This window comes from Palaemon carinicauda, chromosome 41 (assembly GCF_036898095.1).
Source record: "Palaemon carinicauda isolate YSFRI2023 chromosome 41, ASM3689809v2, whole genome shotgun sequence".
Taxonomy (NCBI): Eukaryota; Metazoa; Arthropoda; class Malacostraca; order Decapoda; family Palaemonidae; genus Palaemon; species Palaemon carinicauda.
In genome coordinates this window covers 27,409,968-27,428,769 of record NC_090765.1, presented here as the reverse complement: position 1 = coordinate 27,428,769, position 18,802 = coordinate 27,409,968, and the positions used below count along the sequence as shown (strand labels likewise).

Here is an 18,802-nt window from a genome sequence, read left to right as displayed (position 1 = left end):
AAAATAAGTTTTGCTATAAAATCAGTGTTATTCATAATCAATCATGAACAACCTGACATCGACATTTAAAACTTCCAATCTCTTTCAGTATCTGTCAATCATTATATAATACACAATAAGGCAATTCTTTCTGTATTGTTCAAAGAATTATATCTCGCCACACGATCATCAAGGGTAGTCAAACTGTTCCTCTGGTATAAGAACATTTTCAAATATACCATCTAACCTTACAGTTATTAAGTTTACCTTTAGTAAATTAGGTAATCTCTCAAGAAGGGCAAGGTAGTAGTAGTGGTTCTAAGAACCTTGTAGTCTGGTTAAATCAACAAATAATACGTGATAGGAAGGTATTTTAATTATACAAAACAGAAAATTGCAATTTTAATAAAACTAAAATGTACAGAAAACAGTATTAAATGGGACTAGTAACTTACACATCTGAAAAGGTACTTACACATCATAAAAGATACAGAATTCTTCAAGACATTCAAAATTTGCTATTGGAGGATATTTCTTCTATCACTCACTTCAAGGGGTCAAAGAATAGAAACAGTGCTTAATACATTTTGTACATCACCACATCTGAGGACTCTAAGGATAAAACGTAACAGAAGAAACAAATGTTTCAAAAAGGCATCGAGTTATTGTACAAACAAATAAATAAATTCTCTGCTGTTGCTATAGTTTAGCCAGATAAATCAAAAGTAAAGCTACAATACCAATTCATAATCTATAACAAGACAGCTACCATTTCCCATTTCTCCTTTGTGCAATCTTGGTTAAAACAAAAGAATACATTCAGTTAACCATTGCACTATCAACCTATAAGGAGGCCATTAAAAGAAAAAATAATTTCCCAAAATCACTAAGTATAAAAGTTAAAATAAAATTGAAGCTAAAACCTGAAAGGCCAAATTCCTCATTTCACATAGCATTCATCAATAAATAGTCCTATGAATAGATATGTCCTTTTTGTGTGATTTCAGAAAAGATTTTCACTTACAGCACTTGCGTCAAAACGAAGCTTTTATTAATTTCCATCATATATAAGAATACAATTTGAGAATTATATTAATTTCCTTATAAATCCTGAAGGGTACCTCAAGTACCAGGGATTCTACAAACCTACAGTCCTCTTCATTGGAAAGAAAAATAGGAGCAAGACACTAGACTGTTAGAAAACATTTTAAAATTATGCACAACATTCCAGATCTCATGCAACTTCCATGGCACAAGCACTATTGCTATTATCCAACATAGGAACTGGCTTCTGCTGTTCTGTTGTGGTTTGCGAAGAGGAAGAATTCTCAGCAACATTTTCTGATGGTGGAATGTTTTCAGAGTCTCTGGCATCATCCCAGTCGATTTTGAACTTTGTTACACGAGGCTGAGATCCCAAGATATTTCTTTGTAACTGGAAAAAAAAAAAGCAGCTCTGGTTACTTGTCAGAACACGAGTCTATTCAAAATTCTTAATCTTAGGCCATAAAACAACCGCAACCTGCTGATCCCATAATGGTGAACCTCGATCGATTATTACTGGCATATAACCATTCCAAGTAGCATACCCAACGAGGGAGTTGTCAAAATCCAGTTCAGCATAGAAGTCCGATGGTGAAGCTAGCTCCAAAGTCAAGACCACTACCACAAAATATGCAAACAGCAAAGCATATACTAGTGTCATTCTAATTAGATAAGCATATGGTATTAAGCCAGGGGAGGGGTTTCTCAAAGTAAAGTATACAGATACATTAAAAACTTTAGGTAACAAATAATTTACTGCTCCTACAGATTTTAAACGGGAACAGCATTTCCTCGGTAGTTTTACAAAAAATTTGAAAAAAAAATAAAAGTGGAACAAAACGAATGATTTAAAAGAAATTCATGCAGCCCACTATTCTTTAAATCTCTTGTCGATTGTCCTTCGTTTATTCTTTTAACCCAAAAAATTAATAAGATGTGGTTTTATCGGTCAGGCCATGATATTCTAAACTTTTATTTGACTATTCCAACTGACTTCTATATACAGTACTTCTCACATTTCACTAGTATTCCATACTGTCGTCATTGACTTTCATATAAATGAGGGTTATCTATACTGTATTCTCATTTACCACCACACCACTTTACTTCACACTAACATTCTGTACTTTATCTTATTATCAATTTGTTGGCATACAGGTCTTGAGCATTTTGATAATCCCTTAAAAATGGCAGGAGGTAAAGCAATAACATTGAGCAACTGACAAGCACACACAGATGGATGGGCATCTTCCTTCACAGACTTCTACGCAGAGTCTACTTTTGATTGAAATCCTGTAAACATTGTAGAAGTTGATGAAAAAATGGCAGCGTTTTTAACCAATATCACTGTGCCTGGCTAAGCTTAGCGTCAACTAACACGTTCAGTTTTGAAGGAAATTCCCTCCATCAAGTACGCATTACAATCATACGGCAATGAAACTATACTTAGCTCTTATAGGATTTTACGTATGATGGTCTGTTTTTACGCATTAAACAAAACTTCAATCCACTATGAAAACAATAGCGAGGGCAAGTTGACATACATATATCTTTATGCATGTAGTTAGAGTTAAGTAAGGTAAGATTGACAAATTAATCAGACAAATAATTTTTATTTCTCTTCACAAACATCTACGTATGCTGGTCCAACTGAAGTTGTGCAAAGTTTAACTGAAAACATGATGTCATTTTTCATGATCATTTCCTTTTAATTTATTGAAATTCCTTCACCTGTTTTGGAAGTTTTAAATGTGCTGCAAGTCCATATCACACTGGCAATATCAAAAACAAACATGCATGATGGTCTACTTCGGCAGACGTTAACCAGGAATCCCTTCCAATGTGTACATATCAAGTTAAAATTAAATATTGGGGCTGAAATCCGTTCAACAGTGTAAAGATAAAATATTTCTTCCCTGACTTCGTTGATTAGGTACTAACAATACCCTTATAACTACTGTATATATGTGAACATTAAAATACAATATCATTCAGTGTTAATAAGCATTATTAAAGAAGGTCTGGTCACTTCTCTCCATTAGAAAAAAACTTTATTACTATTTTACTGTGATTAATATTTAACTACATGGATGTAACACAAAATAATGACTGGAATTTACTAATAGATTACAAAAATTAGTATAAGGCTATAGCATGTTAACCCTTTTACCCCCAAAGGACGTACTGGTACGTTTCACAAAAGCCATCCCATTACCCCCATGGACGTACCGGTACGTCCTTGCAAAAAGATGCTATAAAAATTTGTTTTTCATATTTTTTGATAAATTTTTGAGAAAATTCAGGCATTTTCCAAGAGAATGAGACCAACCTGACCTCTCTTTGACAAAAATTAAGGCTTTTAGAGCAACTTAAAAATAATATACTGCAAAATGTGCTGGGAAAAAAATAACCCCATGGGGGTTAAGGGTTGGAAATTTCCAAATACCCCGGGGGTAAAAGGGTTAAAGAAGCAGCAATCTTGACAGGCTATATAGCTCTTTTCGATTACCATTGCTCTAAACTTGGTTGCACACTGATTGATAGCAGTGTTTACAGAGCCAAACATCAATAACTATATTGTACGATAAAACTGTCTAAACTACTGTCATAAGTTTTGAGCAATGCTAACCCAAAGTTTGCGGAGTTCCGCAGATATTATGCAATAAATACTCATTTTTTTTGGCTGAAGAAATACTGTACAATGGTACTTTAAATGTAAAATACACTACAGCCGTGAATGTTCTGTACTGTAACAATATAGTACGGTAAATTATAATCTGGTACTGGTAACACTAATATCCACAACTCTCTCATGTATAAAAAAAACCTTTCTAGTATAGTGTATTATGCTAAACAGCCACTATAGAAGTTACAAGTACTGTACAATGTACATTTCTAAGGCAATAACATAATACTGTCCTGTATGATAATAATAACAGTGGTAGCAAAAGCTATGGAAAAGAACCATACAAAAGCTATCACCAGCAACTAACTTTTGGCATTCATGACATATTACCCATACTATAAAGAAATTACTAATGAGAATTATTGAGAGACTAAAATAACAGAGAGTTCAGTACAGATAAGAATACAGTTTGTAATATTTGATATGAACGAACTCACTATTGGTCAGAAACTCTTCACCTTCACTCTTCCTCAACCTTTTCTTATTTCAATGTGTTAAACAGTCTTATTAGTTACGTCTGAATTACTACAAAGCCTAATGGGATACGCCATGAACTCTGTTCTTCCAACCAAAGAACTTATAATCTCTTTCTCAATAAGGAGACCATTTCCAAGGAGCAGAACTTTATAAATGATCAATAATATAATCTTTATCCAAGATTATTGCTGAGACAGTCGACCAGCTGAGTTTCAGTAATAATCTTTATCCAAGATTATTGCTGAGACAGTCGACCAGCTGAGTTTCAGTAAGCATCTGATATTTACCAGCATTCTTCCCTTTCTGCCAGTTTCAAGATCTCTAACTTTACTTGCATGACAATGGCTTTTATCATCATTGGTACAATGCTATGAAGAGTAACAAGTTACAAGAAAGGTAGAAAAAATGACAATCCAGAATGGAGTACTGAATGCTCGACAAGGACAATCCCAAACTGTGTACCATCCACAAATGAGACGCTCACACTTTTTTACTCAGGCAATGTGTTACTCTGTTTTCTACCGCCACCAAAACGAGACGCTAGTCCATTACATTCACGTAAACCAGTCCAGTCATTCGTAACATAATTATCTTGTCAGCTTACAAGCAGATTTCAAAGTGAAAGCAAGTCTGATAATACTGCCAAACATTAATAGGAATTGGATGCATGAACGTTAGTTAACCTATCATCAAAATAACTGCCTTTTATGTTCAAAACAAACTAGTCCAATAAATGAAAAGTGCAATATATGATTAGGAAATTGCAAATTTAAGATATTGCAAATTACAAAACTCAAATCCCCAAGATAAGAAAAAAATTTCCAAATGCAAAATTATTTTAAATATACTGTAACTGTAAAAAGCCATATGAAGCAGTAAATGGTAAAAAGCAAGAAATCCTAATATAGTATTTAACCCTTTTACCCCCAACGCTATTTGGAACTTTCCAACCCTTAACCCCCAGGCGTTTTTATTTTCAAGCTCATTCTGCAATATAATTTTTTTCAAATTGCTCTAACAGCCTTAATTTTTGTCATAGAGAGGTCAGGTTGGTCTCATTATTTTGGAAAATGCCTGAAGTTTCTCATAAAGTTATAAAAAATATGAAAAAAAATGTAAAAAAAGTTTTTTCCAAGGACGTGACAGTACGTCCATGGAGGTAAAGGGATGAGTTTTGTGAAACGTACCAGTACGTCCATTGGGGGTAAAAAGGTTAAAAAATAAGCAATTTTCTAAATCAAGTCAAAACTTATTCCTTAGGCTGAAAATAAATTGCCAATCGGTATGAGATCACGATATGCAATCGTTTATCTAATCCAGGACCCAGTTAGAACAGGTCAGCCAGACAGAGGATTAAGGATGAGTCACCGCGGTTCAGTACGTCACAAGATCCAATGCCCTTCTCAGAACCTACTGACCTGGCGGGTCCAATAAACAACGATTACACACATTCAGTATTGTGATTCCTTGTTAATTGATAACGTGTAAGAGAAAAGTATTTAATCTCATATTATTAAAACAATTCTTCTGTCATTCCCAGTAACGGTTTCGTGTATGGTTCAGCATAGATAAGATGTTCTAGATTTCCTATGTAAAAGATATCAAGAAATATAGTTTGAGATTTATAAAAATATAAACACACTTTATATAGCGTACACATATAAAATGGTCTATATATGATTACCAAATAAAGGCAGATAGACATATCTTTATTATTATTATTATTATTACTATCCAAGCTACAACCCTAGTTGGAAAAGGAAGATGCTATAAGCCCACGGGCTCCAATAGGGAAAAATACCCCAGTTAGGAAAGGAAATAAGGAAATAAATAAATGAAGAGAACAAATTAACAATTAATCATTCTAAAATAAGTAACAACGTCAAAACAGACATGTCATATATAAACTATTACCATCATCAAAAACAAACATGTCATAAATAAACTATAAAAAGACTCATGTCCGCCTGGTCAACAAAAAAGCATTTGCTCCAACTTTGAACTTTTGAAGTTCTACTGATTCAACCACCCGATTAGGAAGATCATTCCACAACTTAGTCACAGCTGGAATAAAACTTCTAGAGTACTGTGCAGTATTGAGCCTCGTGATGGAGAAGGCCTGGCTATTAGATTTAACTGCCTGCCTATTATTACGAACAGGATAGAATTCTCCAGGAAGATCTGAATGTAAAGGATGGTCAGAATTATGAAAAATCTTATGCAACATGCATAATGAACTAATTGAACGACGGTGCCAGAGATTAATATCTAGATCAGGAATAAGAAATTCAATAGACCGCAAGTTTCTGTCCAACAAATTATCTATCTATATTCATACACACACACACAGACATACATTATATATATATATATATATATATATATATATATATATATATATATATATATATATATATATATATATATATATATATATATACATATATATATATACATATATATATACATATATATATACATATATATACATATATATATATATACATATATATATATATATATATATATATATATATATATATATATATATATATATATATATATATATATATATATGCGCAGCTCAAATTTTTCGTTATTCCAGAAGAATTTGCAAAAGTCAAACGACTGAAGGAAATTTGTAAATTCATATCTCTAGTCAATGACTTGATATAATTAAAACGAATCATATGTATGGAGATATATCTATGTGGAATAGATTTATTTGATATTGAAAAACAGTGGATTTTAAATGAGGTAGTGGAACCAATGAATTTAATGAGGGTATAGTTGTAAGTTTCAAGTAAGTTGTAAGTTGACAATAAAATCAACAATAGATCTATTCAGTACGTAATAAGATTTGCGCAATCTAGATTATATAACGACACAACGATTAAATTAGAACTGCATTAATCCTTTGTTTGGATGTTTAACCCTTTTACTCCCAGGCTTTTTGGAAATTTCCAACCCTTAACCCCCAAGGGGTTACTTTTTTCCAGGCACATTTTGGTGTATATTTCTTTTAAATTGCTCTAACAGCCTTAATTTTTGTCAGAGAGAGGTCAGGTTGGTCTCATTCTCTTGGAAAATGTCTGAATTTTCTCACAATATTATCAAAAATATGAAAAAAATAATTTTTAAAGCATTTTTTTACAAGGACGTACCGGTACGTCCATGGGGGTAAAGGGATGGCTTTTGTGAAACGTACCAGTACGTCCTTTGGGGGTAAAAGGGTTAAGGTAAAAGGGTTAAGATAAATGAATGGACTCTACAAGAATCCAAAACCAATAGAGTTCAAATATAGACTTAGAATGTTGCTATTAAGCAAGGACGTGAAACTTGTTAGTAAAAATAGAAACTACTGGAGCCACAGTCAGATTGATAAAGATGTCAGTAGGACAAGAGAAAGAACTTACAGGGAAATTCTGCCTAAGTAGTATCATGTTTGTTTTTAGTTTACAAAATGGGTAAGCACAAATATACTTTTATAAAGTATCTTATCTAAATGTAATAATTTTGCTTTCTTGAAGTTTTACTAAAATAGGTGATTATTCAATTAATTGGTATTTATAAGCTTTCATGTAATAAAAACACATTTTATCCCTTTCGTTGTAATTTAAAAGAAAATGATGGATGATATACGATAGTATATAACAAATTCAATAAATTTATTATGACTTAATAGTGTATCGAAAATGAGGATGTACATCTTCTCATCGCTCGCTAATAAATATTTCTAAGCTATCTTATAATAAAAAAAGACCCCTTTCGCTCTAACTTTAAAAAAAAAAAAAAAAAAAAGGACGGATATATGATACTATGTAACAAATTTACTAAAATAATCAAGATTAAATATTGTGCTGATAATGAGGAAGGATAGCTTCCCATCCTTGGCTACCAGTGATCCTAAGGATCATGTGACGTCACAGGGATTAGCGCTCATTCTGTCTGGCAGACCTGTTCTAAGTAGGTCCTGGTACAATCTACAACTATGGAGTATTGGCAAAACTGTCACAAACATGGAACGAAATTTTTTCACGAGACAAATAGAAGTGATCTTTATCAAAGGAATTCACATCTATACCAGGGATCAAAATACTAATAACAAATATCATCTTTCCAATTCATAATACAGACAAAAAACACAATGAAGTATCTACATGATAAAACAAGAAGCTAATTTCATTAACTTTCATTGAGGTCATCAAGAGGGCACTCGCTGTACCATTTATTGTAAAGTTTTGCAATTTAAATACTTTCAACAAACCATACTGGAAAAGTATTTATCAATAGCATACCCTACACACTGGGAAAAAAAAAATTATCCAAACAAGTCAAAGCTGATAAAACCAGAACTAAAATTTGTTATGAAATAAGTTCCCAAATAATTCTGTAAATCTTGGTACATACCATTCAATAATCCATACCCACGGTCAATAGTCAAACACTATTTTGTGTTGCTGCTACATTTTATATTCCAAAATACCCTCTCTATGCAAATTTCTAATTATGATACAAAATTCATGTAATGATAAAGAATATAACAAGATTTGTAATCAAAAGAGAATTTGCACATTTGCAGACCAGTAACAACTTGAGGCTAGCGTTCTTGGCCCATTACTATTAAAAGCATTATAAAATTACTATTACTAGCTTATATATTACCATAAGCCCAAGGGCTCCAACAGGGAAAATAGCCCAGTGAAGAAATGAAATACTGAAAGAGAGAATAGTGAGCCTGAGTATACCCTCAAGCAAGAGAACTCTAACCCAAGGCAGTGGCAATACCTGAGACTAGAGAACATTGGATTGATTTTGGAGTATCCCTTCTTCAAGATGAGCTGCTTACCATAGCTTATTTCTTTTCTACCCTTAACAAGTGGAAAGTAGCCACTGAACACTTAAGAGAGCAGTGATTAATCCCTTAAGTGAAGAATTTTTCGGTATCTTAGTGGTCATGTGTACGAGGAAAGATGAGAATGAGTAAAGAATAGACCAGACTATTCGGTGTAAGCGTAGGCAAAAGGAAAAATGAGCCGAAACTAGAGAAGGTTCCAATGTAGTACTATATGGCCAGTCAAAGGACCCAGAAACTAGAGGTAGTACCTTAATGGGTGGCTGGTACCTTGGCCAACCCTGATATGTGGTTTGGCATAGAAAATAAGCTCTTTGCATATGCAGATTATGATATTCTTTGACTCCTGAATTTAGACCTGGGGTGGATGAATCCCTAAACGAGATCTAGCTAAAATTAGTGCATGATGCAATTTTTGGGCCATGACTGAACCCTAACAAAACTTGAAAGTATAATTGTTAGTACTGTATATGGAGTTGCCAGCTTGTAGATTAATTCATGTTGTTGACCTACACAAAATAAATGCATATATATCTTCTGATTTGGGGTTCACAAATATATAAATGTCACCTCTGAAAAAATATGATGGCTCAAGATCATCAGCTTAAAAACCTAAAGATCTTCATTATAAATAAAACTTTCATAGTAATTTATCAAGCAATGCACTTACTTTATCAAACTGTGGTATATCTGGTGGATTTTCCTGTAATTCTGGATCGGTGTATGAATTGTTGACATAATAACCAACACGAACAAACTCTTGACCTTTGTAACCACAGGTTAGAAGAACTACAGTTACACCAACTGCATCACCAACAGGAATTTTGGACTGGTCTGGTGGATCTGCCTGTAAATAGAAAAAAATTAATATTAATTTTGTAAGTTTGCATGATATACTAAAGTGATTTTTAGGGAAAAATTTTTTTTAACCTATTTATCACAAACTAAAAGCCTAACCTTTAACTGTAATTGGAATACAAGGTAAATATTCTAAAGTGTTTTTCCCAAATTAAGTATACGAACACTAGTCTTGGACAGGAGCATGATTTAAGCAAAGCTGGATACTCAGCTGTTAAAATTCACAAGGGGTTATTAGTTACTGGGTAGATCTCTCGGAACCTTGGTCAAGAGCATCATCAGATCTGGGTACCATTCTGCTTGTGGCCATTTTGGAAGCCACCAAGATCACTGATGACATAGTCAGTACCCTGTTGACTACCCTTTGGATCAGACAAAATGACAAAAGGAAAACATCGAGGTTGTTCAACGGCTGTTGAAAAGGCATCTCTACTGCTGCTGCATATTATCCACATGGTTAAAAGTTTGATTTACGCTACAGTAATAATTATTTGGAAGTTCAGGTCTACAGAGAAATGTCTATTCAATGTTAATTATTCAATACATTTATATCTGATTACTAAATTTGGTTAATTTCAACAACCAATTCCGGCAAAAGTTACTTTTTAAGCATCTGAGTTCTCCCTACTGATATTGAGAATATGCACACCTGTTTGCATAGAACTTATATTGAAGAAAAAGTATTGCAAATGCCAAATTTGTATTTTTCCTAACTATACAAACCTTGAATTCTTTACCATGGATATATTGTTTTGCTTGCTAAAAAAAAAAAAAAAAAAGCCCTAAACTTTAACGTTAGAATTGCAGTTTAATGAAAGATTGAAAAAAATAAATCAGACAATGGCTAGGTTAAGTAAAATTTGGATATCAAATTGCCTGACACTATAAATTTAGGATATATATGTTTAGTGAGATCTGTGTTACTGTAGGGAAATGAATCATGGTATGACAATGAAACTATAACCAACAGATTTAGTAATTTGAAAACAAAGCTCTCAGAAGGATATTGGGAGTTAAACGGCAGGACAGGATTAGAAAGTGAAACTACAAGAGATTACTAGAGTGCCATAAGTGGAGATCATGGTGAGGGGCAGGTGGAGAGGGTTTGGGCATGCTCTTCACACTCCCCAAAGGGATTGGTTTACCAAATATTTAACTGGGCTCCACAAGATACTAGAAGAGTCGAAAGACCCAGGCCTACATGGTTGAGGACTATGAAGCGTGAAGTTAAATGTAGAAGTAGAATATCAAAAGCTGGCGAAATTTAACCAATGATGACGACGAAACAAAAACAGCCCCTTCTTAGTGTGGGGGGGGGGGAGAACAATCACCCTTTCAAACACACACAAAGCTCAGCTGTATACCCACTTTTAATGATGGCAGGACTTTCTAGGAGGATAGGCAATGGCAGGATAAGTAGGAGTTAGGAGCTCAAGGCTTGTCTAGTTGGGAAAAATATGAATTACAGTTCTGTACTTACAAATGTTATTTGCTCCGGCAAGACATACAAAACCTTTCACTCTTTACTATGGAGTTTAATCCTTGGGTGGGTGGAAGCCCAACCCAAATTGACTGGGAACTTGACATGGATACGACTGAGCTCATGCAAACATGAGAGGGATACCCTGACACCTCTTGAACTCTATATTATGCACGAAGAGTTGACGACCCGGGCATTAGTGGTAACGTGTATACATAAGCACTGACTTGACCAAGTACAAGAATATTGGAGTGTGTAACACTCCTCTTACTTACCCTTGACATTACTAGTCTCCCCTTTGCAGGGAGAACGGGGACATAAAAATATAAACTGTATTACATATTTCAAGGAACACAATGGAGATGGGTAATAACCTGCAGTCAGAGGTAGGCCAGCTTGCAGTCATCCAGATGCTATACCCCAAAAGAAAGGACAAATAAAAAAGAAAAGGCCAACCATTCCATACATTCATCCTAGACTAAAACCGGGTTAACATCTGCCCTCGACAGACTGCTGCTTATCCTTCAAGGGAGCTGAGGTAGCTTACACCACCAGTTGTGATGCCACCAAATGGCCTATGGAGAATGTATCCAGGTTCTCGTGGGTTACGTCTTGCAGGTACGTGCTGTAAAGGTATTCTGAAGTTTCAAGCGTCTTGACGCTCTCACAGGAAATAGTAACAGTTGATCTAGATCATCTGTTACATAACGGAGACATGAAATTTGAAAGGCCCTAAAACTAAGGTCTGCTATAACTGGATATTGAATCTTGCCAACTAGCTAGGGGACGAAGATGAGCGTTACCTGGCCCCTTACCCTTCAATGGGCTATGTCGTAGGAAAGACCATGCAGCTCACTGACCAATTTAGCCAAGCACAAAGACTGTTCTAAGGGTCAAGTGATGATCTAACAACTGATAATGTTCATAATTTTACTCCTAAAAATAAATACACACACGATTCTGTCAAACAGCCAAGCAGACGACACAGTAAGGATGACGTCATCATCTAAAGACTGCTATATCTTCATTATTTGTAAAAATAATTGGCTGAAACTTCTGGACAGCATGTAAGATATGTTTCTGCAAACATAGAGACAATAAAACTATTTTCGATTTCTGAAAGTTGGTATGTCAAAACACCATGGCAGACAGTCCCAAGTCTTTCTGGCTCTGGCAGAAGTGATTACAGATCTTATCCTTCCCCTGGAGGGGGCAATTTGAAGGATCCCCAAGGTTGTTGAATTTTATAATGCAGCCTAAGAAATGCGTAAAGAAAGGGTCCAGATTTTTTTTGCTCTGTGGTCCAAGTCTTGGGGACCAGTGGCCATTGGCAGCCTTCGCTCACATGGTCTGAATTGTCGTCTTCTGAATCATCCAGTCCTGACCACACACCCATACGAGCCCAGGGTAGGTCAAGTTCGTTAACTGGTTTCCTTAAGGGGTTCCGAGACCTTGAGGGAAGGTTCTCTGCCTCCTGTAACACTGAGACTGGGACCTAACTTGGGAAGCTCTTCATTTGACCTGAAACCTTAGGATAAATCTAGGTCCAGTGATTCGGTCTTCAACTCCTCCTTTCTCGGGGCTTGGCTGAGAGGGTGGCAAGAAGGCATGTACTCTCACCCTGTGAAAACCTCCACCAGCCTGGTAGCCCGAGGAGGGACCTTCGGAATCTCTACCAGGGATAGCCAGTATTTGCCTGTGAACGTAATCTCAAGACACTGCTTGTCTTTGGGTGAAGGGTGTCCCCGGGGGAGGCGTACCATGCCTCTCTCCTCTTGAACGGTTTGACTGAGATAATACCCAGTCTTTCCTATGCAATGCGGGACCTGAAAGTCTAGGTACGGTAGGTTACTAGACAACAGCTCAGGAGGGAGGGAGGAAAGATACAAGGTGCTGCTGGAGGAGCTTTACTTGCAGCAAAGTTCCATAGGTGGACCTGAACTTCCAGGAGAACCCGATACCATAAGGGGGATAGGGATCAGCATAGAGGATGCTTCTGGTTGAGTTGGGCCCGAAGCTGCTAATAGATAGTTTCACTGCCTCTACGAACTCCTTAAACCAAGGTGTGTCCTTCGCAAACAAATGAAAGGCCGCGAGAACCCCTACAAGCAGGCGTTCGTCCATACAGCGAAGAGACTGCTGCTTCTCTGAACAAGTGTGACTAAATGTGCGCTACCATGGTAGTGCAGGTAACCAGAGTATTGAACAGACCTTTGTCTGTCCGTTCACCTCCCCAGCACATGGTGTGTGCACACACCAACACAACTCGCCCGCCTGACTAAAGACAATTTGTCCGCGAAACGAAGCATCACAAACTAGGGAACAAACACTCGTCAGAGAACCTGCTAGAAGTAGACAAGCTGCTCTGCACCCTCCTCTAGGAGTAAATGCACACTCAGATGGAAAAGAGCGATGCAGAAACGTTTTTTCTATAAATGCATGCTGCCATTTCAAGGTACAAAGGCTGCTCATGACTGCCACAGGCAAGGGACAGTGACAAGGGCCCTCTCCACCAAAGCTAGGACTAAGGAAGGCCAGGCAATGGCTACTGATGACTTGGCAGATAGACCTATTGGCTCCCCCAAACACCCCTTCCTTAACTCACAAGGATGGTGAGATTGCAGCGATCAAAGAAACTAAAGCGTTTGAACGGAACTCGAACCCAAGTCTGGCGTTCACCAGTGAGGGACGTTGCCACATCGGCCACCAAACATCAGAACAAGGGGTTCAGGTTGGGGGCAACAACCAAAAATATGTCCAACAACAACTGTTGTGTTTTAGAGGCATGGTGGCGAGAGGCACCGACCGCAGGCAGTCAGCACGCATTACCATCAGGCTGCTGCTAAGAGCTAGCCTCCAAAGAGGTGGAGCAAGACATGGACAAATCCAACACTTGCTTATGAGGAACAGCACAAACATGTTTCTCCTGCTGAGTAGACTCAGAGTGCTGAGCTAGCTCTGAGCTCTTGCTTTCCCCAGGGGATCACAGGCTTGGCAAAGATTCCAAGGAGTCTCAACCCGCAACTTTTCAGGTGCAGGAGAAATTGCGGAGGAAGCTTCCAATAGGTCATGAGACACTCCGAAGCCTTTGAGGGGGTAGGTCAAGGACGCCTCCTAAGAAGGCAGCTGTGCCCCTAACTCCAGCACCTCCAATAGCCGTTCATTGGAGGGAGAACTCAAAATCCGCAAGGAAGGCCACAGCCAACGCAGAGCATCAAGCAAGAGACTCTCTTGCGGTATGCGCTGACGAAGATGGGGGAAGCGACAGAGTCCGCCTTAACAGAGGGCTGTCCGGGGTCATCCTCCAGAGGAGACAGAACGAGCAGAGTCAACAAGGGGCAGTTGATATGCCAAAGTATGAAGTTGGGACTACTTCGACCTAAAGGATGACCCCGAGGGAGCATCCCTTTTGCCTAAGAAATTTCTCACACTGTGAGGATGGTCACTCTTGACACTCTGGCACTCCGGAGTGCACAAGTTTGTCTGCATCCAGTCAAACGGAATGAGGATCTGCACTGGGGCCCTTCGATGCCAGGACAAACCTGCAAAATTTCAAGTCCTCAAAATCAAACACTCCTGAAAAGGAAAAGAAAAGTTTATAGCCAGTTAAGCTGGGTGGTTGGTCTACCCTCCTAACTAGAGAGGGATTGTTAACCTCGTGTTAAAAGTTTAAGGCTCGTTTTCTAGTAATCAAGAACAATATATCCACAGTAAAGAGCAAGAGTGTTGGTATATCGTGTCAGAACAAATTATATTTTAACTTGGTAGTTTAAACATAGAAAATCATAGGACACACACATTTACTGCTTTGAAAATTTCTTAATGCTTATTAATATCATATAAAAGCCTCCTGGAAATAGCTGTACTAATGTACTGCTTAACACATTAAAAAATGTACAGTAATGATTATTATCATCTTTATATTCAACTTCTGCACATTTGTATATCAAAGTGCATTCACTTAATTGTCAAGGCTTCTGTTAAACACCTAGTATTTGTTGAATATAGAGTATGTGGGCTGTATATCCAACAAATATCACTTCATTTTAACCCTGCAAATATTACAGAGCGCACGAAAAGTAAAGGCAAAAGCTAAACGAGTCTAATTCAGCACTTTAACAAATTAGAAAGGAATACTGTACAGTAGTAAAATCTTTCCTCAACAATTTATACAAAACCTATAAAAACATGATTAATAACCAACTCAGGAGAAGTAAATACTCAAAGGCATAAACCAAACAAGTAAGGTAGCTCACCTGGAATACAAACATGTGTTTTCCCTCCGGTACAGGCCCAACATAAACTGTGTCTAAAATTTGGTCGTAATTTTCACTCTCTGCACTGCCAACATATATAATTTTCCATTCAAGATCTGTAAGCACAACATGGTTTAAGTTTTGATGAAACCATTATTAAAAATAAGACGGCAAACTCTACATGAACTTGAGACACAGAAGTTAACGTGAAAAAAAATTCGGCATTATAACCTTAAAAAACGACATATCTCCTAAAAATATTACTATTATTTAATTAACAAATGGAAAAATTATATCAAAACTATTAATTGCTGTAAACTAGGTCAAACGGACTGACCGCTATGGTAAATAACATAACTTGAAAAAAATGAAAATCAAGTTGTTTCTACATATGCAGAAACATGCCTATCAGAAGATTCAGGTAATTATTTTTACAAATAACTATGATAAAGCAGTCATCAAATGATGACGTCACCCTAACTGCGTCGTCTGCATGCCTGAGTTTGACAGGATCGTCTTTGAGTGTTTATATTTTCAAAAATACAGCGATTCTTTTCAATGGTTTTGAAATTTCGTACATCTGGCAGAGATGGAAGGTATTGGGAAGCAAAGCTCATGCGATGGAACTACAAGAAAACCAACATTGGAGTCAGGGACTCCAAAGATGATTGAGAGGTATGACGCACGTGCGTGCGTTTGTTCACTTATCCGTTTGCATGTTTTCTGTACTGTAGAACATCCTCGGGAACTTTAGAGCAATGCCGAAGTTACCCAAGATCAAAGGGCACCAGCCACCCATTGAGATACTACCGCTAGAGTTATGGGGTCCTTTGATAGGCCAAACAGTGCTACATTGGATCCTTCTCTATGGTTACGGTTCACTTTCCTTTTGCCTACACATACACCAAAACGTCTGGCATATTCTTCACAGATTCTCCTCTGTCCTCATACACCTGACAACACTAAGATTACCAAACAATTCTTCTTCACCCAAGGGGTTAACTATTGCACTGTAATTGTTCAGTGGCTACTTTCCTCTTGGTAAGAGTAGAAGAGACTCTTAAGCTATGGTAAGCAGCTTTTCTAGGATAAGGACACTCCAAAATCAAACCATTGTTCTCTAGCCTGGTGTAGTGCCATAGCCTCTGTACCATGGTCTTCCACTATCTTGGGTTAGAGTTCTCTCGCTTGAGGGTACACTTGGGCACACTATTCTATCAAATTTCTCTTCCTCATGTTTTGTTAAAGATTTTATAGTTTATATAGGAGATATTTACTTTATTCTTAAAATATTTATTTTTTCCTAGTTTCCTTTCCTCACTGGGCTATTTTCCCTGTTGGAGCCCCTGGACTTATAGCATTCTGCTTTTCCAACTAGGGTTGTAGCTTAGCAATTAATAATAATAATAGAATAAGAGGTAAACAGAGCAACAAAAAAGAACCAAGAGTAGGAAACGAAGTAGAGTACAAAGCTAGAACATTCTAACTAAAACTCTGGCAACAATGGGAGGGAGTTGGCAACTCAGACACCCTTACACTAAGTGTATAGTGCACTTAGGGTTTAAACACCTCTAAGGAGTTTTCATGTAGGAATGAACAAAAGTAAAATGTAAGGTTAACCTAATAACGTTATTTAGATTCTTCTAAGAAAAAAGCAAAAGTTAATAGTAAACCTTTGGGAGCTCATAACTCAAACATACACACTGGCATGTTGGTTGCCATTACTCAGTTATTTATTGTTTAATTTTAATGGAAAAGATATCATTGGAAAGAGGAATAAAATTCTTAATTTTGTGTGACAGACTTTTGATTTCCTTTAAGATTTCTAGACTAAATTAAAAAAAAAAAAATTCACTAAAAAAAGAAAAGGAAAATGGAAATAAAGATTTTGTACACAGAATTATTAGGGATATTTTTACTAATTAATCTCAAAGGTTTTGCTCAAATGGCTTAAAATTGTTGTAATTGATAAAGCCGAAATAGTAGCCCATGGGCTAACGCACGTGGCGAAACCTGTTCTATTCGCCAGAACATAGGAACAATGAGATGTTTATTTGTGAGAGAACCGAGCATAGGGAAGAGCAAAAACCCAATAAATCATTAACTTAATTAATGAGGTACTGTATTTGCAGTACGATGAGCACTGCTACGCATGACTCCATAGAAAATGGGATGGAAAAATCCTGTTTTCTATGCAGCAAAAAGCTTGTGTTTTATGTCCGTGTCTAATTACTAAATGCTGTTTTGACTGCTGTAAATTTTTTTTTTCACTACAATGACTGGCAGGAACAAACTGGAAAAAGTTAATATAATCATCAAGACAATTAGACACGTACACTACAGCCATAGCTTTTCAGTTATGGTAGCTAACCCACCATAACTCTAAAACTGTTTTTTTTTTTCTACCAGGTTTCAGTGTAAAATACAGTATGTTCAAAACACCACAAAATACATAAATCAATCTTATTTTCTACAACATTCATAATTTTACTCTCAAAATATGCTTTCAAGAAATCTCTGTAGTTAATTGAGATAGACAAGGTGTAAAACTTTAAAGTTATGACTGAAAACATTTTAAGAGGAAAAACATAAAGATGCCCACCAAACTCAACCTAGGAGCCATATCCTTACTTGATAACAGGTCGGGGCAGGTATACGATTCCACTTGCAAATCCCCTTTAAATTGCCACATTTAAGGGAAAGCAGTTCGTTGGAACTAGTGTAATTCTTATTACAGTACATAACCAATCTATTTTATTAATAGGGAAGTTGTCTATTTTGGTTTAAAATACGACAACATAAATCTAGTTTTATGAGCTACAAAATGATTTAGCGATACCTTGCCAGGAGTGAAGCTGGCAGGAAAGCAAACACAGGGTTGAATCTTAGTCTTGGAGTAGGCTAAGAATATGGCAGTCTAAGAGGGGGGGTTACAAGGAGGCATAGGACCCAGTAGGTAAGTAGAGTATATGGATCCTAGATTAGATTAGGCGAGGCACCTTAAGCTAGGTGGTGTTCTCGTCTTTGCTTCCCTTTAAAATTGTGTGTTTCAGTCAAAATGGTTCAATTATTGAACAGTACAATAATAGTTAGGGCATTGAAACTTTTCATTAAATAGATCTTTGCAAATACTGTATACTATTATGAAGCCCATATACTACTGGTGG

General features: G+C 36.6%; 1 protein-coding gene across 1 annotated transcript in view; it reads right to left on the bottom strand.

The window, feature by feature from the left end:
- Positions 1-368: 368 nt before the first annotated feature.
- asf1 (histone chaperone asf1) overlaps positions 369-18,802 on the bottom strand; it is a 20,058-nt gene continuing 1,624 nt past the window's right edge. The window contains exons 2-4 of the mRNA XM_068364406.1: positions 15,636-15,751; positions 9,712-9,888; positions 369-1,414 (exon numbers count right to left, since the gene is read on the bottom strand). Coding sequence (XP_068220507.1) covers positions 1,214-1,414; positions 9,712-9,888; positions 15,636-15,751 — 494 coding nt within the window. The 3' untranslated portion in view covers positions 369-1,213. The remainder of the gene's footprint in view (positions 1,415-9,711; positions 9,889-15,635; positions 15,752-18,802) is intronic.